Consider the following 25,575-nt stretch of genomic DNA (forward strand, 5'->3'; position numbering starts at 1 on the left):
CTTTAACTCTTAGAGGGATGCGGAACTTTTGTTTTTCCTAGGAGGTCTGCTAAGACTCTCATACCTTACTTCTGACCTTTAAAAATATTAGTGTCCCCTTGAAAAGGCTTATAAATAACTGATAAATATAACTAATGTCAGTAACAATAGTACAAATAAAACACACTAGGGAAAAATACATCAAACTGCATCAGAAGTTTTCAGTGCCTGGTTTCAAATGATAGCTGCATTTGGCTAAAACTGAAAACTAGTCTTTATAAATTAAATTACACCTCAGCAAGCTACAGGGAAAGAAATTATTTTCAGGTAAGAGTCTATGAGAACTTACATAAGCTTGGCTACAGCCAAGGCTCTCTCAGCATCTGCTGATCCCTGTGGGGCAAAAAGGATGTAATCAATATTTGTTCACTTGATTCTGGTTTATAATAAATGTTTTTGTGTAGATATACACTGTTTATACACCTTTTAGAGTAGGTATATGTATCATCTGACAGAGATCCACTACTAGATAGCAAAATTAGTCAGTTAAAGACGTATCCGAAGTCAGCATAGTGTGTGAAGTTAAGAATGTACTTAAATCTTTGCAGGATCAGGGCTCATCATATAACACAAATGTTGTCCTGCATTTTAAAAGTCAAGACTGAATTTGTTTTAATCTAATAAAAACATTATGTTCACAATAAATATTGTCCCTTTTTCTTATAAATATGGAAATCTTAGCTGAACCACCATGACAGAGACATGCCTAAACTGAGAACTCAGTGACTGTAGCTCTGTAATCCTTGCCCACCAACCCTTGCTTGCGTTGTCTAAAACTTATATTATTTGGGGCAGGAACAATGTCCTTCTTTCTTGTGTGAAGTGTATGGCACTGTGAAATGTTAAACATCACTGTTATTTACAGGATTGACACATGCAAATGAACCAGTTAACTGAATGAATGAACAAGGAAAACAAAAAATGTTGATAAAAATAAGTGCTAAATGTTACTAAAACTACTAAACACAAATGATGTCTAGCTATAAGTTCTATTTAATGAAATTACAAACAATGGTAAGATCACATTTCACTGTAATTTAGTTTTGGTACTAGTATGTTCGAACATATAGCTAAAATAACATGGTGTAGAAATAAGCTACATCTGTGTCCCACAATATACACAATATATACATCTATGCTGTGTATGCTTGTATGTAATGTAGCTTGTATACAATTAGTTTAGAAATCCTCCAATGCAATCAGCGTGAAATTAGAGTCCAGAAAGATTAGCCCTAGTTAAGAAATCTGGGAGCTACTTAACATCTGACACAGAGCTACACTTAGACATATGTAAACAGTACAGTGCTAGTAAAATTAATCTACTTTGAGATCAGAAATGTAACTGTTCTTGGTTTCTTACCATTTGAAAGACAACGCAATCTCTCTCTCTCTCACACGTTCTGAAAACAACTCTTTCGTCAGGAGCTACAAAGTCCACTGTTTCAAGCACCTCTGTATGAAATAGGAGAGAGACACAAAATTGGGAGAAAATAATTTGCTAAATATAATCACAAAATAAGCCAGGTGAAGCAATTAAAAATATACAATGTGCATATAAATGACATTCTATCAAATAAAGCTGTAGACCTCAATGTCAGAATCAAAGTTTATCAAGAAACACTGCAGAGTTGAGTCATACATGCAAAATCAGCTAGACTGAAAAGTTCATTAGGTTGTAATACAAATTAACAGAACGGACAATTAAGCGTTACAATCAATGCTGTTTCCCTCACACAGATATTTGTGAAAAAACAGTGGTTTTAGAATAGGGGTGAAATGCAAAACTTACTGTTGAATGTCCTAGTTCATGAGTCTAAACTATCAACCTGAAGTTACTTAAATTTTAACAAAAACTTGTTTATGAAAGCATACATAGAAACAACTATAAAAGTTATTTCCCCGAATGGCTAGAGCAGTTCTTCTGCTCTGTCTCTTAGTGATGCGCTGTGGCTAGCTTTTCTAAAGACAATGTTATGTTGAAATATGTATTTTTTTTTAATTCCTTGGTCAATGCTGCTAACATAACTGTAACCTACTGCAATGCACCTTAAGCCAACCAGGAGGCTGAAGGTGATGCAGAACCAGAGGCAGCCTATTTGGTTGGCTGTGCTTACCAACTGACATGGACTCTTATCTTCTGCACTGGCTCCCCAACAGTTTCCCATTCCAGCTTAAGGTATTTTTTTGTTTTTTAAAAGCCCTAAATGTCTTACAATCTGACTACTGAGGGACTGTCCATCTCTCTCTGATGCCATAGTGATACACACACAATTAGTGCAAGAACCTGAACTGGATCCCTCTCTTGATTCAGAGGAGAAGCTGATGGTACAGCCTTCATTATGAGGCGGCCTTGCCTTTAAAATCTAGGCCAAGTTCTGGCAAAAACAAAACAAAAAATAGATCTGTTGATTTTCAGGCCATGCCAAGGCTTTTGGAGAGGGAGTGGCTTAAGGATTAAAGCCTGTGTAAAGATGTGTAGATCCTGGAGTAAACTACAGTTACTAGTTTTATTAATTGCCTTTGTAAGCTATGTCAAAGCCACTTGGAGCTTTAACATTTGGGTTAATAGGTTTAATTTCTTTCTATTTCTAATAAGAGCGAGAAGTATTTTAAAATGTGAACTTTTAATATTCATGAATTTCTCTCACCTTGCATAATGCATGTGAACTAGTCACTTTCACTCTCCAGTTCTCAATCACCAGGCATAATGCTGCAGTGTTGCTTATGGATACCCCAGGAGAATGCTGGACTCCAGACATCTCCTACCGTCACTCTATACTAGAATTAAAACGACTTCAATCCAACTGAAAAAAATTCAATTTTTTTAAACCTTGTTTTTAGAAAACATTCCGAGCCCAAGCTAACCTGATGGCATCTCAAATTTATGTAATTTACTGAAAGCATACATAGCATTCTTCCTCTCCCCAAAACACTGCCAGGTTCTCTGGGAAGGACTGCAGTTGAGATTACTGCAAAATCCATGTGCTAAATCAAAAAGGATTACTGCAGTATTCTAAAACATTTGTGAAGAGAGGTACGTACAGCAAAACAGTGACTTGTATTAGCCTACAGAAATTAACAGATTCCAAAATCTTCTTGATAAAAGGTCTTAATGAGAATTGCCTGTGTTATGAAGCCTTGAATTTAATACAGTAAATTCATTTGAGTATAGAACAACTGAATTTAACTCCATGATCAAAACAAAAACAGACAAGCCACTGAGAAGCTGTAAGTAACATTGATTTAATATTTTATTTTTCTACTCATTCAGACTGAATATTTTTATAGATTATTATATATTAAAATACAGTAACTAATTTTACCTTTACAGAACTGCTGATATTCCTATATTAAAGTGGGCTGGAGAAAATATCTCCAACGTCCCCTTCCCTACTCCCATTATGGGGCCAATTAAGCCATGCTTTAAGTAGGAGCAGTTCCATTTTGGTTTCAATGGAAATAGCACCCACTTACACCAAAGCTCACTTTGGCTTATGTTCATTAATGTAGGTGAGAGGTTCTAAAAATGTGGCCACAAGCAAATGGTTCTCCTCATCCTGTTTTCCTTAACCACTTGAAAGCAGTCCTCAGATACCAAATGCACCCATAAAACACTCTATTGGTTCTCATGGAAAATGGCACAAAGGATTCTGAGGTGCAACTGAGGACTGGCTGCAAGTAGTACATATGGGATCACGGAAAAGAAAAAGTGATTCAGTGAGGGTTAACAGCAGGATAAAAGGTTGAAAACCACAACTCCAAGTGTTCAAAGTGAAAGCTGTGACTGCATAAACAGTGAAATCTCAAGTAGGGAGTAGAGGTTTTTTTACCTCTGTATTCGGCACTGGTGCGACCGCTGCTGGAATACTGTGTCCAGTTCTGGTGTTCACAATTCAACAAGGATGTGGATAAATAGGAGAGGGTTTAGAGAGGAGCCATGAGAATGATTAAAGGATTACAAAACATGCTTTACAGTGATAGACTACAGGAGCTCAACCTACAGTTTAACAAAGAGAAGATTAAGGGGTCACTTGATTGAAGTTTATACAAGAGGAACAAACATTTAATAATGGGCTCTTCAATCTAGCAGAGAAAGGCATAACACAATCCAATGGTTGGAAGTTGAAGCCTGACAAATTCAAAATGGAAAAAAAGGCAGAATTTTTTATTTTTATTTTTAACACTGGGAGCAATTAATTATTGGAACAATTTAACCAGGGGTTGTGGTGGATTCTCCTTCGCTGACAATTTTAAAATCAAGATTGGATATTTTTCTAAAAGATCTGCTCTAGGAATTATTTTGGGGAAGTTCTACAGCCTGTGTTATATAGGAGATTAAACTACAGGATCACAATTGCCTTTTTTGGATTGAATTCCATGAATCTCTAAGTTTGATGGGGGAAAAAAAATACAATTTTTTAGCCAATAACTTGCTAATATAAAAATTAGCAAACTGACTCCAAGGTTTAGTTGGAACATTAAAGAATTTTATTATGCAGAAACAGTTTTCATGTGATTAAGCTGACAGATGCCACCTAGAACATCCTAATGAAACATCATTATAAATATAGATGAAATAGATTGACATCTGGCTTCAGCAACTGAGAAAAACAAATGTGGTCTCTTCACAAAAGTATGAATAATATTAGATAAAGTATACTAATACACCACACCATATACAAATTCCTTAGAAATCATAATTGCCGGTGTCACCTGACACCTTTAGGATGAAGGTGCCAGTCCCTCTATCTCTTAAGATCCACTTTGAAGGGTAGAGAGGTGTATAGATCTTTGTGGGGATCCTTCACACTGGGACGAATCTCATTTCTTATAAGCATATACTTGTAGACTCAAATTTTATTTTCTTTCAGAAGGGTCAGTTAAGCCCTTCTTATTCAAACTGTTAACATAAACTGGGTCATCTTGTAATGATTTACACAGAAAAATTCATTATAGCCAACGGGACTATATTAACTATAAATCTATATAGAATGTGTTCCATCTGGTCCATTAATATCTATGCTCTGCCTTGTTTCTGGTCCAGTTCCTCACCCTTTTCATGCAGTCACTACTCATTATTTGAAATTTATGTTGCAGTAGCACCTAGAGGGCAACCAGGTCAGGACCCCATTGCATTAGACACTGTACCAAAGTGGAAGCTACTATTTTAGTTGAAGATTCTGAAACCTAAAAATTGACATACACCTTTGTCACCCCGTTTTCATCTTCAAACAAGTCAGGTTCATCTTTTCTTTTCAACTAACTGTTAGTAACACATAAACATTAATAAAACAAAACAAATCTAGACCCAGTTTGCTACATGTTTACACGATAGTCAAAAATTTCAGCATGTGCTTTTTTGGGTTGTACAGCACCATTACTGTGATATTCACTGTTATGTACCTTAAAACAGTATAGGAATTGTAGGTTTTCAGCTTACGAATGGGGGGAGGGGCAAGCCAAATAGCCAAGGCAAGAGCTCAAAAAACTGACCTACACTGAAAATAGCAATATGTTGAAGACTACTGTCCCTGAGTGTCCCTCTGAGCTATCACATTAAAGAGAAACTGCTTGGTATAGGTATTTGTGAACATGAATGTCTGTGTGTTCCAACGTATGTTCTAATAATTGCCTCCAGGTTTTCTCACCAAAAAACAACCCAAAGCCCATTGTATTTCAGCTGTAATAATTATATTTTTAATCAGAAGACTAACTGTAAAGGTGATATAGCTTACTGGAGTTCTCCCAATAAAAGTTAGTAAGGAGGATGTTTATTCAGCACCAATAAGTTTGAATATATAGAAGCATACATTTAATGGAAATATGAGCACTGAGTGCACTTAAAACCACTTCAGTTTAAATGGTAAAAGTGCACATAATTGTAAATACTTTAATTTGAATCTATAATTCAACACAGACGCTCTCAATGTTTCCTCAGTAGAGCTGGTCAAAAGTAGGAGCACAATTAAAATTGACGTCAATATTTTCTACAAGAGTTTGTAAGTTATTTTAATTTTGCAGGTTTTGATATGGAACAATATTTTCTTTATTAGAAACTTTGTTTGAAAGACTTCTTTGAAAATTCTCAGTTTCAAACATTGTTCCCTTAGTTTCATTTTTCCTTTAACCCTCATTTCACAACCCCACAGTAATTTTCTTCCTTTCCCCCGTCTCCTTCTCTCTTTTTTATTGTCCTTTCTTCCATTTTGCCACTAAAAGAGGAAGAGGAGAAAGGAGCGAATAGGGATGAAATTATACATTTAAAAAGACTAATTATTTTTCCAGTTCAGTTGAAAACCAGAAAACTTGTAAAAAATCCCACATTTTTTGTGCTAATTTCCCATGACAAAAAGGAGACTTTTTTTATCAAAACATTTCTCATTCAAAAACAAAAAAATCGATCAGTCCCAGTCTTCAAATTCTATCTGTAAACATTACTAAATATGCTTTCAGTTCTGTTAGCTTCATATATCCATTGCAAAGGGAGCTGGACTCTATTCTATATAATGAGACACCAATCAAATTATCAACTGAAGTTTCAGTTATGGAAACTTTACTATTGTTATGACAGAAAGAACTAAAATCTGACCAAAACAAAATATCCGCTGTAAGCTGAACAAACTGACTCAACTGTTGGAGAACATATACACTCATATAATTCATTAAGCATGACAAGTCATTTTCTAAGATTTCATCAATTATGTGCAAGTTGCCAAAAAAAAATTAGATCTTGTTCTTTTAGTTGTAATACTTTACGTAATTATGAACAACAGTAAGGAAATTATAGTTTCTATTTCTTTTAACCCAAATGTGTCCCTCTAACAGTTTATTAAATGGAATGGGAATATTAACACCTCTTGTAGCTACTGCTTAAGTGTCTCTGGCTACCAAATAACAAAGTAACAGAGCATTTCTTATCATTTACTGAAACGAAAAAAGGGTACTTGAATGCTTTTATCAAAATATATTGTACTTGCCATTTACAACTCTTTTGCACTGCACCATCTTTATGTCAATCAGCTCCTAAGAATAAGGATCAGAAATATATGTAACTGAATTAAAAAACTAAATAAAAATAAACTAGCAAGTTTATCAAAGTAAGGTTAATTTGCCTCTTATGAGAGATACTATATTTCAGCTCTAGAGAAACAGCACAAAAGGACATGAATGAAAATTAAAGACACAGTATAAAATACAGTAGGTCATGACCACAATTAGATTTCATAATCATATGTACAGAAATGTTATAACAGTAGACTAGATCAGTGACCCATCTAATCAACTACCCTATGGTAATTCTAGAGCTTGGGGTAAAAAGTGACCAGACACCTATAGCCAGGAGACTAATCCTATTACTCAGAGGCTGAAACAAAAAGAGGCAACCTCTCATCAGCAAAGTACAGGAGCATTACCTTGATGAGAAGTCCAGGACCCACCTCTCTAGATCGGAGAAACTATGCAGTTTCCTGGAGATATTCTCAAATGCTGAAAGAATTAGATTCTACTGACAACTTTTCTCCATTTCTTCACTATCCAATAGCCATTAAATGAGGCAAAAACAAAAAAATATTTTTTGTCTTTGCTTAAACTATCTAGTCAAGGTCAAACTCTATATCATACAGAAAACCAACCTATTTTAGAAGACAAGAGAAAGTCAAACAGTTAAGGAACATGGAAGACAAAATTGTATGAAGATTATAATGAACTGAGAGCCTACATTATCTACAGATAAAAGTTCCCACTCTATTGTGATCGGTCCTTTCTTTTCTAGAAGGACACTTTCATATCCTGTGATAATTTTGAAAGCTATCACAATGGCCATTCCACAATCAACAAAGGATTTACCAGTATTTCTATTACAGAATCAATTTTTCAGGACTTCTAATTTGTATGGTAAAGCTACAGGCTGTAACTATACAAAGTGTCTCAGCCTGGGAATTAAAATGTATAGGTTCTTTTCTGCAGGCTTCTGTGCTGGAAATCCAAGCTTCAAGACCCCAGACGGCAGGAAGCGCAGCCTAAAAGGGCATTTTGGTAGCACAGGCAATCCACAACACTATTTTGCTAAGGAACCCAAAGCCAGCAGGTACGATCCAGAAAATTAGCATGGGCAGCCAGTAAAAGGGTATGTTTGGGCAGAGGATCTAGAGTATGAACTGATTCAGCATATTCCCCTGGACTGGGACACAAACCTGCATTCAACTCCTAACTCTGCCAGACTTTCAGCATGGCGTTGGGCAAGTCATCTGTGTCTCAGTTCCCCATCTATGAACTGGGCATGATGTCTTCTCTGGTCTTCTCTACACAGGGACATTCAGAAGGGTGAACTACATTCACTTCTAAAGTGAACTACACTAAATCAAATTAAGTCCACTTCAATTCTGCATAAGAGCATCTGCACACGAGTTTAATGTGGTTTAAGTAATCCAATTTAAATTCACACCTTTAATTAATTTGGATTAACTTCCCCAAGTGTCCCTGTGTAGACAAGGCCTCTGAAGGGTATCGTGGGGTATTATAAGATGTGATGCAACCCTCAAGAGACTATTCCAAAACGGCTACACTGGAGCATAACCCTCCAAGAATATGACATGAAAACTGTGCATATTAAGGGAAGAAAAAATGTTGTGGCAGACAACTGGTCCAGGCAAGAGGGTTATGACCCAAAGCCTATGGAACAGCCAGTGCCTGACCCCGCTGCCTCACTGTAAGAGGGGAAGTGTGACCCTCAGAACTTCTTCATGCCAACTGGCAAAGGACTCACTGTTCTGTAACAGTAACTTCTATCAGGTCAGACAAGCTCACTACAGTTAACATACTGCTTTCACAGTATTTATCCATCAATTACTTGTGGGGGGATCCTGCGGGACTTCGCAACCATGGGTGCAGTTTTTTGGGGGGCTGCCCCTCCAAACAGAGGCAAGGCATGGGGGGGTACACGGGGTAACATGCCACTGCTTCCCTCTCATTCTATAAGCGCAGAGGTGCCCAGCTGAAGGAGGCTGTCTCTCAGCTCCCACTGACTGTCCTAGTGCCAGTCATGCTCCCCTTCTGCATGCTGGGAGCCTTCCTGTTTTCTACTCTGTGTAACAGTGAGTACCCACAGTGAGGTTGGTAAGGGAGGGGTGGGGGAAATGAGGGAAGGTGGGACAGAGGCAGTGGGAAAGGAAGGAAGGGGGGCATGGAATAGGGCGGAGAAGGGGGAATGTGGGAATGAGGGATGGGGGATGGAGAAGAAAAGGGGATAGGGGAATCATAGGGGGAAGTGGGAGCCCGGTGCATTGCATCTCTTCGACAGCAGCAGCTCGGGCTCCCCCATTAAGCAGGCCCATCTAACCCTCACCGTGACAAGCCCTACCCGGACCCCACCTGGACTCCTCCGACTAGCCCCCCACACCCAGACCCCCACCACACTGATTCCTAACCAGCTGCACCTGGACCCCCAACCCATCAAACCCCACATCCGGCACCCCCTGTACCCCGACACCCCCTGCTGAGCCCCATCTCCCCACACCCAACCCCGCCCTCCTGAACCCTAGCACCTTCACCTGGATCCTTGCAGAATCCCACTGCCTTGCACCTGGAACACCCCAACAAGCCTCTCTACATCCAGATCTACCACTGAGCTCCCTGCTTACAGATTGCCCACACAGAAACCTCTCACCCCACATTTGGATCCTGCTGGGCTAAGCCTGCTCACCCACATCTGGTGCACCTGGCGAAGAGGGACAGGGCCCCGGGGTGTTTCTGGGGCAGGCCCAGCCCTTGCACTGTGTCAGTGTCAGGTGAAGCCTCACTGCTGAGTCTCTGTAGCAGTGGAAGTGGGGCTTCAGGGTGATCTCCCACCTCAATGCAGCCAGTAACCTGTGCTCCCCACTGCCATGCTGGACCCAAATTTATTTACTGACAAATAAAATTTGCAGCATTTTGCAGAGTTTTAAAATATTGTATGCATAATTTTTAATTTGTTGGCATGGAATCCCTTCAGGAGTAATCAATAGTTTCTTGTAAGGTATCAAATGAAAGCTGGTGACACACTCTTCAGTAATATCACTGTGAAATAAATGTATACATGTTATATAAGGAGTTACACTTACACACTTAAAATATGTTTTAAAATCTGTAACATGGCAGAGTTCATAAACAAGTTCTTTGCCAGACAAAACATGTTTAGTCACCTCTGTTTCAGATGCAAACTAATCATTATTATTCAATAAAATGGAAGCCCCATGTGCACATGCAACCAACAAGGGGATGTGAAATCATGGGGGAAGAGCAGATTAAAACCAGACAGCATTACAAAAGGTTTACTGAACTATAAGTAACACTTTTTTGTTATCCATTCACAGAGGAAATTCTTTGAAGGCTGGAAGTGTTCATGAAAGTTCAGATCCTTGTTTTAACTGAAAACAAGCAGCTCTGTCAAAGACTGAATCCTTGGGAGAAAATCTACTTTATTAAATAGGAAATGGAACTACTAATAAGTATAGACCTAAGATTTCGTTGTATGTTTTGTTTTATATATGTAGCCATTTCTGTTTCCACTTATCAGCCTTATTCGCTCTCTTTTAAAATTTAACCTTTGATAATAAACTTGTGATTCTTTTTTACGATAAATATGTTTCAGTGTTGTAATGTTATTAAGGACCAAATCCTGAGTTGTACCAGTCAAGGGAGGGCTAGCTCAGTGGTTTGACCATAGGCCTGCTAAACCCGGGGCTGTGAATTCAGTCCTTGAAGGGGCCATTTAGGGATCTGGGGCAAAAATCTGTTTGGGGATTGGTCCTGCTTTGAGCAGGGGGTTGGACTAGATGACCTCCTGAGGTCCCTTCCAACCCTGATATTCTATGATTCAAACTGCGTGTACACCAGCTTATCTGCTACTTTCTGAGAGTGTCCGCAGACGGGGTTGGAAACTGCCACTCAAGCCAAGATAGCGCAAGTCTGTCTACTCAGCCTGGAAGGCTCACTCCCAGAAGTACTATAGACCAACCCCATAAGGCTCACTCACTTCAATCCTTTGCCTCTACGCCAAGAATGCTAACAAGTGTGAAAATTAGAGCTAGTTCTGATGATGGCTTTTGTTCACGGAAAATTGTCTATTTGCAACTAAAATAAAACCACCACGTTCCTTTCACTGAGGTTCTCAAACAGTGATCAAATAAACTTTCATGACAAACCTGTGCTAGATTCATAATAATCAGAGGATCTATATCTACCAATATCCTGGGCCAGCTATTCCCTCTTAACGTTAATTTCTAAATTAAGGGAATGCATGTGTAGTCAATTTGTCCATTTTATCATTAATTTATTGAGTGTTGTATGATGTTATAATTAACTCATATGCTATATCACAGATAATCGTTGTATGCTACAGAGATGTAAATTGTAGGATTATAGAGGTATAAGATTGATCAGTAATTAGAAGTGATAAGTATGTATTAGATATCTAAGTAAGTAGGGCTGAAATGCAAGGCCCATAGGCTGAGGCCTGTAAAATGTCAACTTAGTTACTAGGCCACTAGCTTAAGAAATGCTTGAAATAAGTAAGTGACCAAAAAATGACTCTATGACACAAGATTACAGGAAAAGATGCACCGATGGGTGATCTTGCAAAAAATTAACAGTAAAAGTAATTTTTTATTGACAAGATACCCGGTAGTCACATTTTTCTAACACGTGCCCTTACCACAAGGTGCACTATTTGTGTAAATGCTAATGAGGTATAGTGAGAATCATATTATAGAAAGAGGTTGTCTAGATTAGAAAAATTGAGCTTCCTATGGAAAACTCCATCAGGAACCATCCTTCCACTAGTGATCAATTGGCAAGGCAGCCATCAAACCATAAGAATATTGTTAAGGATGGGAGTATAACTCTATTCGTAACTTGTGCACAGGGCTTTATAGAATTTTTATATATATGCATAATCATAACTTTAATTGTAACTTTAGTAAAACTTGTAAAACAGACGTGTACTTGTAAATGTATGAGTGGTCACTATCCTGGGTCTTTCTGTGTTCCTAGAGAAGCTAAATCTTGAAGCAAATAGCATAAGTGACTTTTACTCCATTGAGCTTGAAACTGTAGCCACTAGAGACAAACCCACAGTGGTGCAATACCGCATTACAAAATTCACTTTAAATAAAATAAAAGACTACATGTGCAAGTTTGAAGACCATACAGTAACAATGCTAATCCCTTTAACATCTATGAGGATATGACTAGTGAGCACTAAGAAACCAATATTGTTCATAAAACTGACGTATCATAAGAAAACAGAGCCTTCCCCATCTCTTTAGCCTTCATACCTCACAGTACACAATATCAGCACCAAAATCCAAAGCCAAAAGACGCATTGGTAATGTTCCAACCCGCACCATGGGAGCAAGAATATTCTTGCTTCTGAAACAGAGCGCTGGAGTGTTCACAGTCATTCCTTCTGTTGTATGCTCTGAAACACAAAGTGAAACAAATGAGAGAAACATTCTCTCTGCCACTGGACATGTAGAATCAAGACTTCCCTCCCCCATTGTCATCAAAATTCCTGCGTGCTTTTTTTAAAACCTACAATTTATTACTAAAAAAAGTTGCCATTTTGATAGAAAATGGATCTAGTTAAAGGGATAAATCTCACTTTCTCAGATGAGTTTCTTCAGAATCCCTGCATTTGACTGCTAAGGAGCAAAGACTGTTTTATAAGCCAACCATCTAACAGAAAAGATCTTATAAGCCAACCATCTAACAGGTGAGCCTTCACTTCCAGCCTTATAAGTACTACTGTGTACTTATAACTAGAGTCCAATGGAGATACAAAATTATATCTGGGGATGAGGATATCCATGGATATAAAGTGGATGTCCACAGAGCTGCAGGGTTCTACCAGGAACCGCACCCAGCCCGGTCAGCTACTCCAGCATTGCTGTACCACGTCCAGCCCTGCCCACTGGCAAGGACACCAGGCTCACTGGCAGCTGTCATGCTTACACTAGTGTATGAAAGCATCTCACACGCTCCCAGAGAGGAGTCCCTTCCATGACGCACTGTGCATCTCTTGTCTGCGAGCACACAGTCATTGTTGATGAGGCATGGTGGCAGAGAGGGGCAACTAGACACTAGGAGGAAGATGGGAGAAACAGACTGGACAAGGAGCTAGGGGAGGGAGGAACTTAGATTGGCTGGGTAAGACAACAGGGGATAAGGTGGAGGAAGGCTTCAGAACAGGGGTCTGCAACCTTCTAGAAGTGGTGTGCCGAGTCTTCATTTATACACTCTAATTTAAGGCTTCGCATGCCAGTAATACGTTTTAACGTTTTTTAGGTGGTCTCTCTGTAAGTCTATATATTATATAATCAAACTCCTGTTATATGTAAAGTAAACAAGGTTCTCAAAATGTTTCAGAAGCTTTATTTAAAATTAAATTAAAATGCAGATACTCTCAATTTAGTGTGATCCTTGCCCTGGCTTTTCTTTGCTGAGTTTTCCAATGTCTGGCACGTATTTGGATACTTTAAGCTACACACAGGCTTCTGAGTGATCAGTTGTTAACCGGCTGGCAGGAAGTCAGCAGCTGGAACTCCAGATTGGCAGCTGAGGTGAGTGGAGCTGGCAGGGCTGGAGACCTGGACCTTGTCTGGCAGGGGGCTTGCGGTGGAACTCCAACTGGAAACAAGGTGAGTGGTGCTGTGGCGGGGACCTCAGCTGGCAAGGGGCCAGCAGCTGGAACCCCAGAGCAGCGACTGAGTGTCTCAGCCCACCGCTGCTCTGGGGTTCCGGCCACCGGCTCCTGCCAGCCAGGGTCTCAACCCACTGCCAGCCTGGGGTTCCTTCCCCCAGGCTGGCAGTGGGTGCTGAGTGGGACCGGTGGCAGGACTCCAGCTGGCAAGGGGCCAGCAGCAGAAACCGCAGAGCAGCGGTGGGCTAAGCAGCTTAGCCTGCCGTCTTGTGCCATCAAAAATCAGCTTGCGTGCCACTTTTGGCTTGCGTGCCATAGGTTGCCGACCCCTGCTTTAGAATGTCTGGGCAAACAGACTGGCATGAGAAGCCTGAGAAGTAGAGAGTGGAAGTGGCTGTGTGAGGAGAATAGGACAGGAACAGGGTGGAGGGAACAAGGCAAAAGGGTAAAACTTGGGAGGCATGAGCAGAAGGGTCTGTGCCCATTGCAGCACACTCCCTTCCAGAGCCTACAATGGGACCAAAGATTTCTGCCTGAGTCTAACCATTCTTCTGCTGTCACCAAATACTTGTGAAACCCTCTGACAAAGTGTCTTGTTCCTCTCTATAGCTAGTACACATATAGGATTACAATCATCTATCAGTTACTCCATTAGCTCAAGTGGCAGAGGTGTGTATGGTAGATCTAAAGGTTCTAACTCTACTGATAACCCATGTAGGGGTTGATAATATAAGATTTAGGAATTGCCAGAATTAAGGTTGCCTGGGAAACCTTACTTTGACTCCTTTAAGCATATGCATTATGATACAAACTTTAATTACATAATTACATACCATTTTTTCCAACACACTCCTGCCTCATTCAGTGAATAGGATAGACTTGCTCTGGGGATGAATAAGGGATATGCAATGAAGGAGACTTGTTTGTAGGACCCCTGCTTCATTTGTTGTAGAAGCTGTATAGTCACTGAACAGGGGCTTGCAGGAAGAGAAAGTATTGTCTCATGGTTAAGGCAGCTGAATGCTGCCCTGGTGAACTGGATTCTCTCTGCCACAGAAATATGATGCGAGGCAACTCATTTAAAATAAAACCTTTCAGAGGAGGTCACTAACTATGTGTTGCTTATTTTCTGGATACTTGACTTGAAACTTTGGTATGTGATCTGCAAAAGTGATTACTTACTTACAATTACAACTGAATTCAATTGGATCTGTGAACACAGAGTCCTACATAATGTTATGGGCCCTGTAAAACTCAGTCCTAGGCATCTCCAGTTGGGTACCCAAACTTAATGGATGCGTCTGACGTTAATCTCAGTCCCCACATCTGTAAAATGGGGATATAATACCCTCTCATTTCACAGATCTCCTGTGAAAATAAATTCATTAGTGTCCAAGTGCTTCACAAACATTACAGTGAACAGGTACCATAGAAAAACCCATAAAGGGATTATTAATTCTGTCTTCAGAGAAGGATTGCAGTAATGTGCAATAAATAAGATATGGGCACAGTGAACAATGAGAAAACAAAATACTGAATAGCTGCCAAGTGATTACCATCCATTATGTGCATTTAATGAGGTAGGAATCCTATGGGAAAAATACCATGTGACTAATTAAAGACTATCACAACTTATATGCACGAGAGAGGGATGAATTAAAGTTACACAGACAACTTTAATTCCAGCATTTCCTTACTTCTGAGTGCTTCACTTTGCAACCTTAATATGTTATTTCAGTTTATTTTCTGTGTTTGATATACACAGTAGAACTCAGTTTATCTGACTAAAAGAAGTGGTATGGAATTTATATGAACAAACAGTCCACGCCTTTGAGACTTCTAGACTGGAGAACTGCAACACTCTCCTGCTGGGGCTATACTTCAGGGTCACTTCCAGCTGATGCAGAAAGCTATGGAGATCACATCACACCAATTCTTCAGCAATTGCACGGGGCTTCCTACATGATGCTGGGTGCAACAGAAGGTGCAGAGTTCAAGCTCCAAAGCCTTATCATGCTTGTTTACTGTCTGTCCAGGTGCCCTCTTTCACAACCAGCTGTTACAGCAGCTGTAGTCAGCTACATACTACTCCTGAGAGAATTCTGCACCAAAAAAATTAAAAATTCCATGTACACTATTTTAAAATTCTGAAAAATTTGCAAATTTTATTTGTCAATAAATAAATGTGGAGGCTCCAGCAAGGCAGTGAGGAACACAGGCCACTGACTCCACAGAAGTGGGAGATCACCTTGCAGGTCCCCCCACCCCTGGTGGTGGTGAAGCACATCCCAGGGCCCTGCCCCCCTGTGCCAGGAGTACCAGGTGTGGGCAGGGAGCTCAGCCCAGCAGGATCCAAGTGCGGAGGGGCTTAGTGTAGGGGGGAGAGGGTTCTACGTGGGGCAATCTGAGTGGAAGTGGCTCAGTGGGGGGTCCGGGTGCAGGGAGAATCTGGATTCACAGGGACTTGGTGGTGGGGTTCTGGATGCAGGGGCAATGGGACTCTGCAGGGGATCCAGATGAATGTGGTTAGGGCTCAGCAGGGGGGTCTAGGTGTGGAGAGCTCAGCAGGGGAGTCTGAGTGCGGGGGGCTTGGCCCGCCAGGGGAGCAGCTCCCCCGGGGCTAAGTAGCAATGGGGAAAGGAAATGGGAGATGGGGTGAAGCACTTTCCGCAGCCAGGGAAAGTTTCTGGGGGGACGGGTCTGACCTAGTCACTCCCTGCAGGGGAACTGTGCTCCTTCCCCACCCCCAGCCCAGCTGGGACTAGCAGCTGTGCCTAATACAGGGTATGAGCCACCAAGCAAAGCATTCTAATGCTGGGTGGGGCTCGGTGGGATGGGTGTTCAGAAGGCTTGGAGGGGAGGTTGGGTGTAAGGGCTGAGGCTTGTGGGGGAGAAAGGGTCTGGTACAACAGACTGATCTCACCTAGCATTCCCTGACATTTTTCTGCCATTGTGTTTCATCTTTGGATCTCACTGTTGTGAGAGTCCCTCTTTATCTTTCCTATTGGAATTTCATTATTAGGGTTTCAGTTCTCTCCCTTGTGGGTGTAAAGTCAATTTTTCACACAACTGACCGGTTAATTTTAAATCATTCACAGACAAAAGGTGACACATCAGCAGAACCTCAGTGAATAGCCCAAAGAAGCAAAGCACCCAGAATCTACATTCTCAAGCAGTTCCTCACCATAAAAGAAGTTACAAATACAAGATGACAATTCATGGTAAGAGGTCTGGGCGATAGTTTTTCTTCTTTGCCTACTGAGTCAGCATATCCTAAAGACTGATCTAAAGTTGGCAACTAGAGTTTGGACTAATCACGAAAACAGCATATTTGGAAAAAGGTGCTTCTTTCATATATAGTTTAAACTATCTAGGTGACCTCGCCAATTAGAAACAACTTGTAATGTATAATATAACATCTGTACTTGTTCTAACTTTTAAAGTTGCAAGTATGCCAGGAGCCACTGTCCTAGAATAAAAACTGGGAGAAGTTGTTGCAGTTGTCTTCAGCTCCTTTAAAAATGATTTGCCTTCAGATATTTTGTAGTATACTTTGCTACTCTCTCAGGACCCGACTGAAAGCCCACTAAAATCAAGGAGTCTTTCCACTGACTTCAATGGGAGGTGCATGAGGCCCTTATTGACCAGATCTTATTTCCGACCAATTTTAATTACAAAAAAGGGACCGGCTTCTGCTACCACATAAGTCAATAAGAGTTCTGCATAGATTTCTGTCAATACATCCAGCACCCATTAGCATTATTAACACTTACCATCTGTGCATGCATCTGAAGAACACAACCCTATGCTTTAAAAATTGGGCAGATATCTACTAGTTAGAGGTGACTACTAAACCTCCTAGTTAGAAGCTGATACAGCAAGATCTGGGGGTGGAGAAAGAAGCTATTAGTGGAGTGGAAGAGACAAAATTTTGTCTCACTGCATGAGGCAGGGAGTGACTGGAAAGTGTCTGGCACATGCTAGGCACCACTGTAATCTCTATCTCTACAAACTGTCCCCATGGTGTGCTAGGTGGCAGCTCAATCTTCTCAGTACTGGCTCCCACCCAATAACAAGGATTCCTGCCAAGGGACTGGTCCCAGGATGGTGCTCAAGGGCCTGCATCTTTTGTACTGACAATTCTGAGCAGCCCTGGACTAAGGAAACCAGGGGGTGGGGAGGGAGAGAAGCAGACACTGGAGCAGTTATAAGAATGAAGAGAAATGGGAGCCACTGAAGCAGCCATGGAAATGGGGGTAACAGCCCAGCAGGCCAGGGGAAGGAGAAGGGGACATTATAGCAGCTGTGAGGATTTAAGGATGTTAAAAGCCCGGGGGGGGGGGGTGACAGTGCCATAGCAAAAAAGGGAGCAAGGGGAAGGGTAGCCTCAGGGAGGGGTTGGACCTGGGAGGAGAAGATGGGCTTAGGGGGAAGGGAGCACGGTGAGGGCATAGAGCCCACTGTGGGTGAGCCTGGGGACAGGGGGAGGAGGCACAAGGGGCTTTGAGGATGGGGAAGGGAGGCCTATGGGGAAGGCCCTGGAGCAGAAGAGGGAGAGCCTGGAGGAAATGAGGTTAGCTGTGGGGGTAGGGAGGGCTGGGGACCCGGGGGGCGGAAGGGGACCCCTGGGCCGGCCGCGAGGGAGGGGAATAGGGCTGGGGAAGGGCCATGGAGGAGGTGAGGAGGGAAGGGGAGCAGGGCACTGGGGCAGCTATGAGGAGGCGGGGGGAGCGGGCGCGCATCCCCATCCCCATTGTGGAGACCAGCCCGCCACGGGCAGGGCGCACCCAGGAGCCACACACTGGAGCTGTCCGGCTAACACCACCCCCAGCCAGCGCTCGGCCGCTCACCTGCCCAACTGCTCCTGGCCAACAGCACCTCGCTCACCCTCGCGCCGCACTGCTGCAACCGACCGCGCACCCGCTCCCACTACGCATGCGCCTCCCCTCCCGGCACCCGTAAATACGTCATCAGGGGGCGCCCCTCCTCTTCCCCCCACGTGGGTGCTTCTCGCGCAAAGCGGGGAGGTTGCTGCAGCCGTCCGGGATGGCGCTGATGGTGGTTCCCGGGGAGCTGGTCCTGGGCAGGGTTAGGACTTCCGCAGTGCGACTCCTCCTGGTGCGCTGGGTGCAGGGCCCAGCGCGCGGCGGCGGGCAGCCTCCGGAGAACGTGGTGCGGATCTCCCGGGCCATGCAGCTGCGGCTGGCTCGGGGGCCGCCCAGGCGGGGCCGGGAGCTGCCAGTGGTTCCGACCCGGGCGGGGAAGCTGCTGTTGCGGAGCCGGCGGCCTCAGCTGAGCCAGCCTCGCTCCCTGACTCTGGGGCGCTGGGAGCGGCCGCTCCTGGTCTCGGCGGGCTGGAAGCACCGGCGCTCCTGCGGGGACTACTTCCAGCTGGAACGCTCCCAAGAGCAGGCCCCAGCCCTGCAGCCTCCCCGAGCAGCGGGAGGGGACGGCTCCTTCCGTGCACTGGGGCTGGGGCCGGCGCTGGTGTCCGCTCTGCAGTCTCTCTCCATCACCCAGCCCACGGCCGTGCAGCGCCGCGCCATCCCAGCCCTGTTGCGCGGGGGTAACGCGCTCTGCGCCGCGGAGACGGGCAGCGGCAAGACCCTGGCCTATCTCCTCCCACTGTTCCAGAAACTCCTGTCTTGGCCCTTGCTGGGCCCGGCCTGGCCGCCCTCCCCTCGCAGCTTGGTGCTGCTTCCCTCCCGGGAGCTGGCGGAGCAAGTGCGCACCGTGGCCTCCTCCCTGGGCCGTTCCGTGGGACTGCGAGTGCGGGAGATTGGCGGGGGCCGGGGCATGGGAAGCGTGAAAAACCAGCTCCGCTCGGATCCCGATGCCGACTTGCTGGTGTCCACGCCTGGGGCCCTGTGCAAGGCGCTGCGGAAGCGGATGGTGAGGCTGGAGCGTCTGTGCTGTCTGGTGCTGGATGAGGCTGACACCCTGTTGGACCCCACTTTCCTGGATCTGGTGGAGGAGGTGCTCATGCAAGCCCCCATCGCTCACAGCCCTAAGGAGGTGGCTGACCAGTGGGAGACCAAAACCCAGCTTGTGGTTGTCGGTGCCACCTTCCCTGATGGACTAGGCCAGTTTCTGAGCATGGTCACCAACCTGGGCCACTTCACTACCCTCACCAGCCAGAGCTTGCACCACCTCCTGCCCCATGTCCAACAGAAATTCATCCGCATCAAAGGCAGCGACAAGGCATCCGAGCTACTGCAGCTCATCAAAGACCAGGGTCCCTCTAACGGAGCCCTTCTCATCTTCTGCAACAATGCCAGCACCGTCAACTGGCTAGGCTACATCCTAGATGATCACAAAATCAAGCACCTGAGGCTACAGGGACAGATGCCTGCAGCTATGAGAGCAGACATTTTCAACACCTTCCAGAAGGGACAAAGGGATGTCCTCGTCTGCACTGACTTAGCATCCCGTGGACTGGATACCAGCCTTGTGGAGCTAGTAGTCAACTATGACTTCCCATCCACATTGCAAGACTATCTCCATCGGGTAGGGCGGGTTGGGCGTGTAGGCAGCAAGGTGCCTGGGACTGTGGTTAGTTTTGTAACCCATCGTTGGGATGTTGATCTGGTGAGGAAGATAGAGATTGCAGCCCGGAGAAGGACCAGTCTCCCTGGGATGGAGTCTGCCATTAAGGAGCCTTTGCCTAAAACAGACTTGACTCAGGCTGACAAACAATGAAATGCTAAAGTTCACATTGGATTTAGGGTGCTGATAATGACTTCTGTTGAAGACTAAATCAGCTAAACTTAAGCCTGGTCTACACTGGGGGGGGGGGGGGTGTCGATCTGAGATATGCAACTTCAGCTACAAGAATAGTGTAGCTGAAGTTGATGTATCTTAGATCAACTTAGAATCACTTTGCGTCCTTGCGGCGCAGGATTGACAGCAGAGCTATTGGGGATCGATTCATCACGTCAGATGTGATAAATCGATCCCCAATAGATCGATCACTACCCGCCAATCCAGCAGGTAGTGTAGATGTACTCTGTTTTGTGAGTCAGAATGAGGATATGGGCAAAGAAACAACATAACAAAAGTGTTAAAGTTACCAGTTCTGCCTGGTTAGTTACTGGGAAGTGCACTGTTGCATATCAGTATGACCTGCTACTTCCTGCTTTTCTAAATCTAAGCAGATGTAACAGACCCCACAACTAATAAATAAATGCTAAATTTTTCCTCGGTTTAGTAAGGGCTGCATTGCATTTATTCTGTTCCTGAAATCTTGTAATTTTTATTTCAATTTAAATTAGGCATGACTTGAAGGAATTACATATTAATTGATTTATTATAGTCTTGAACATAGTACAGGATAAGGTATTGGTGTGTAATTACAATATTCCCCATTATCCACAAATAGGCAGTGATTATTAGATGCAACTTATTTAAAAGTTGCAGCAATAACAATTGACTTCTTCAGAGTGTTAATGTATTTTCTCTGAATGCGTTATTTCATGGGTGAAGGTGTTTGTCTTGAATGTGGAAATTAAGTCCTGTTTATCTACAGAATAGGTAAAACAGGTTGAGGTAGTGTAGCCTCGGTCTATTTTCTTTCTCAACCCACGTGGAAATACTCAGATGTGAACGTGGTTTTGTTTTGAGGTCCTTCAGGGAAGTTGAGACCAGCTATTTCTAAGGGGAAGGAGCAACATAAAATGGGAAAGAGAGATACCTTTCAAGCTTGCATTCTACATCACTTTTCGGTTACCTTTCAGTGGGGGAGGGACGAGGGGGTAAATTTAAGTGCTACTTGTTGCACGAAGGTAAGGTGGCCATATTTCCCTAAACTGAAAATGGGATAATGGTGTATTGCCACCGTTATTTACATGCTGCTGCTGCTGGTGGTGGCACTGCCTTCAGAGCTGTGCTGTTGGAAAGCCATGGCTGCTGGTGAGACACCTGGCTCTGAAGGTAGCGGCAACACCAGGTGGCTCAGGCCAGCCCTGCAGGGGCTGCTGGCCTGAGAGGGCTGCTGTCACTACTGGCCAGAGGGGCTGTAGCAACTTTTTGTTTGTTTTTTGTTTGTTTTTTTTTTGCAAAACTGGGCATTTGTCCTGTTTGCTCTTGCCTGAACATTCCTCTGCATCTCTGTGCGGTAAGATCAAATAGGACAAATGCCCAGATTTATCAAAAATGTCATGGTGTCCGGGACAGAGCTTAAAAATGGGACTGTCCTGGCAAAAAATGGGATGTATGGTCGCTGTGGCAGGGTGGACCAGGCCCTAATGCCCTCTGATCAAGGCCTCACGACCCTGCCACACCTCACCCCAGCGAAGGGCTATAGAGAGGGTCCTCCAAGCTGCTTAGAGTGACTGTGTGGGAAACAGCCAATCAGAAAGGGGCTGCAGGGAGCAACTCGTCAGGGCCCAGCAGTCTAGTGTAAGAAGAGCTGCAGGGCCAGAGTGAGATTAGTTTCTTGCTGGAGTTGGAGGAGCATAGATGGTATGCCTGACTGGCTGGAGGAGCTCCATGCTGGTGGCTGGGACTCAACCAGGACAAGGCCCTGAGGTAAGCATGAAGAACATGCTGGGCCATGGGGACGTGTTAAGGGAATAATAGCAGGAACACATCTTAGTTAAAGGGGCATGGTGGACAGCTGCTATCTTTAGGATCCCTGGACTGGGATCTGGAGTAGAGAATGGGCCTGGGTCCCCCTGCCCAAAATCCACTAGGAAAGTGTCCTGGACTTTGATGCATCCCATAAGGCGAAACGAACTCTTTTAGAGGCCCAGCAGGAGAGCTGGAGCCCAAAAGCCCCAGAGAGGGCGAGAACATTGCTTTAAGGCTCTCTCCCTGGAGTCAGTGGTTCGCAACTGGGGGTATGCAGAGATCTTCTAGGCGGTACATTGAATCATCTACGTATTTGCATCGTTTTACAACAGGCTACAAAAAACGCACTAGTGAAGTCAGTACAGACTAAAATTTCATACAATTACTTGTCTATACTGTTCTGCGTACTATACACTGAAATGTAAGTGCAATATTTTCCAGTTTATTGATTTATTTTATAATTATATGGTAAAAATTATAGTAGTTTTTCAGTAATAGTATTGTGACACTTTTGTATTTTTATGTCTGATTTTGTAAGCAAGTAGTTTAACTGAGGTGAAACTTGAGAGGGTTCTCAAGATAAATTGACTCCTGAAAGGGGTACAGTAGTCTGGAAAGATTGAGAGTCACTGCCCTAGAGTATGGCTCAATACCAGGGCCGAGGCCATTTTAAAGACTAACGGACGAATTAAGGGCCTGAGCCCAGGGAGGGCTACCAGGAAAGAGAGGCCAACTGAGGGGTACTGGGATAGGCCCCCTCGGTTGGACTGTTTCCCCGGAAGTGGTTTTTATTTCACATAAAGACTGTGTGAGACTTGGCCAGAGGGGTTGAGTCACATGTAGACCCACCACAGACTTAGAAAGTGAATGCAGTTACATGCACTTGGACATGGGGTTTGCAAGAGATGAATGCGACCCCATTACAGTCGCCTCCATAAAGAAAGCCTATAATTCTGAGTTTCATGTCCCAATCTGTAATAACCTGGTTCTCTAAGATAATGGGCACCCCGATTCAAGTTTAATGATTTTTCAGATAAAGGAAAATGCAGTTAATATAGTTGGACTTCAGTAAAGCATTGTACATTAGAGAAATGGGATAGTAAAACAAAATTAGAAGGTGGATAAGAAACTGGCTAACTGGCAGAAGGAGTGGATTGTGCTTGAAAGGTGAACTGTTGAACTGGAGGGGAGTTACTACGTGGGGTTCCTCTAAGGATTAGTGTTAGGGCCAGTCTTATTAATGTTTTCATTTAGTATCTTGGTACAAAAAGTTGTGAGCTAGCATTGTCAATACAGAAGAGAATCAATATTGTACAGAGGAACTGTGATCTAGAAGACCGGGAGTAACCGAAATGGGATGCAACTTAATAGTCAAATGTGATCCTAGGACAGGGAGGGCAACTTTTTGGCCCGAGGGCCACATCAGGGTTGCACAACTGTATGGAGGCCAGGTAGGGAAGCTGTGCTCTCGAATAGCCTGGCCCCGCCCTCTATCTGCCCCTCCCATTTCCCGCCCCGACTACCCTCTCAGAGCCCCCAACCCATCCCACCCCTCCTGCTCTTTGTCCCTGACTTCCCCCTCCTGGACCCCCACTCCCTATCCAACCCCCTGTCCCTGACTGTCCCGCCTCCTATCCACACCCTGCCCCTGATAGCCCCGTCGGGACTCCTTACCCCATCCAACTTCCCCGTTCCCTGTCCCCTCACCACCCCCTCTGGAGACCCCCCCGCTGCCCCTAACTGCCCCCTGGGATCCCACCCCCTTATCCAACCCTCCCTGTCCCCTGACTGCCCTCCCGACCTCTGTCCACATCCCAGCCCTCTGACAGGCCCCCCGGGACTCCCACTCCCAACCCTCCCTGTTCCCCATCCCTTGACCGCCCTCTCGGAACCTCCGCCCCATCCAACCACCCCCTTCTCCCTGACTCTCCCAGGATCCCCGCCCCTTTACCTAACCCTCCTGCTCCCCGCCCCCTTACCAGCAGCAGGAGCTTGCATCCGTGACACCCAGCCAGAGCCAGCTGCACTCCCAACGCTGCTCAGCAGGAGCAGTGGGCAAGAGTGTGGCCCACGCGGCAGCATGGCTGCGGGGGAGCAGGGACAGTGGCGGAGGGCCTAGGGACTAGGTTCCCTGTCCGGGAGCTGAGGGACCGGGCAGTACGGTCCCATAGGCCGTAGTTTGCCCACATCTGTCCTAGGATGTATCATGCAAGGCATTTCTAGTAAAGATAGGAAAGTATTAATGCTGTTTGTATAAGGTACTGGTAAGACCTCATTTCTGATCACCTATGTTCAAGAAATATGAATTCAAACTGGAACAAATGCAGAGAAGTGCTACTTATGATCAGGGGAATGGAAGGCCCCTCTTAGGAGACTGGAAAGAGTATGGCTTGTTTAGTCTAGCAAAAAGAAGGCTGAGAGGGGATATAATTGGTCTCTATAAATACATTGGGGGGATAAACCTCAGAGATGGTGAAGAACTTTTAAAGCTAAATGACGATGTTGGCATAAGAACAAATAGGTATAAACTGGTCATGAACAAATTCAGGCTGGAAATTAGAAGGTTTCTAACCATCAGAAGAGTGAAATTCTTGAGTAGCCTCCTCAGAGGAGTTGTGGGGGCAAACAGCTAGTTTTGAGAGAGCTGGACAAATTTATGAGTGGAATTGTATGATAAGGTGGCTTGTGATGGTGAGAGGCAGCCCTGAGGGTTCTTTCTGGTTTATGTCTGATCCTAAAATCTCATGCTTCAGGGTTTCAGCCCGTCACCTACATGCTGGAGTTATCTCCATTCTCTGACGCATAAAGTGGCCACAGCTGGCACGAGATGGGGTGAGCTGGTATGCTGAGGTGGTAGTGAACAGTCACACTCTCAGGTGCTTAGCTTACTGGTTCTTGCTTGTATGCTCAGGATCTAACTGATTGCCATATGTGAAGTTGGGAAGTAATTTTCCTTCCGGTGAGATTAGCAGTGACCTGTGGGGCGTTTTCACCTTCTTCTACAGGTTAGTGCGTGGGTTGCTTGTCAGGATCATCTGAGTATATCTCATTTAATCCCTTGTTACTGCAATGCTTCCAGCATTGGTGCTCCTCAGTCCCTCCTATTCTCTGCCTGTGGGACATAATAGTTTAGTCTTCTTAGGGGTGTAATTAACTTGATCTAATTTTTTTGCTGGCTTAGTGTGCAGATGCTAGAAGGTGTTGCTGGTCTCTGATACATGGGAGATCAGATTAGAAAGATCATTTGGAGGTCCCTTCTGGCCTTAGATTCTATTATTTGGTTTCAAACGTCT

The 25,575-nt window shown here is 44.1% G+C and overlaps 2 protein-coding genes across 5 annotated transcripts in view; one reads left to right on the forward strand and one right to left on the reverse strand.

Moving 5' to 3' along the window:
- DUS2 (dihydrouridine synthase 2) overlaps window positions 1-18,655 on the reverse strand; it is a 51,784-nt gene extending 33,129 nt beyond the window's left edge. For 2 of the 4 annotated variants that reach the window (XM_032782898.2, XM_075073788.1), the window contains exons 1-5: window positions 18,565-18,655; window positions 12,351-12,493; window positions 7,017-7,062; window positions 1,400-1,491; window positions 329-372 (exon numbers count right to left, since the gene is read on the reverse strand). In XM_032782898.2, coding sequence (XP_032638789.1) covers window positions 329-372; window positions 1,400-1,491; window positions 7,017-7,062; window positions 12,351-12,476 — 308 coding nt within the window. In that variant the 5' untranslated portion in view covers window positions 12,477-12,493; window positions 18,565-18,655. Of the gene's footprint in view, window positions 1-328; window positions 373-1,399; window positions 1,492-2,687; window positions 6,252-7,016; window positions 7,063-12,350; window positions 12,494-18,564 lie in introns of those variants that run through there. The other 2 variants (XM_075073790.1, XM_075073789.1) reach the window with 2 other exon arrangements.
- Window positions 18,656-18,768: 113 nt separating this feature from the next.
- On the forward strand, window positions 18,769-20,920 carry DDX28 (DEAD-box helicase 28). Its single transcript, XM_032782901.2, has one exon. The coding sequence runs from the start codon at window positions 18,770-18,772 to the stop codon at window positions 20,411-20,413; it is 1,644 nt and encodes a 547-aa protein (XP_032638792.2). The 5' UTR covers window position 18,769; the 3' UTR covers window positions 20,414-20,920.
- The last annotated feature ends 4,655 nt before the right edge of the window (window positions 20,921-25,575 follow it).

This window comes from Chelonoidis abingdonii, chromosome 19, assembly GCF_003597395.2.
Source record: "Chelonoidis abingdonii isolate Lonesome George chromosome 19, CheloAbing_2.0, whole genome shotgun sequence".
NCBI lineage: Eukaryota > Metazoa > Chordata > Testudines > Testudinidae > Chelonoidis > Chelonoidis abingdonii.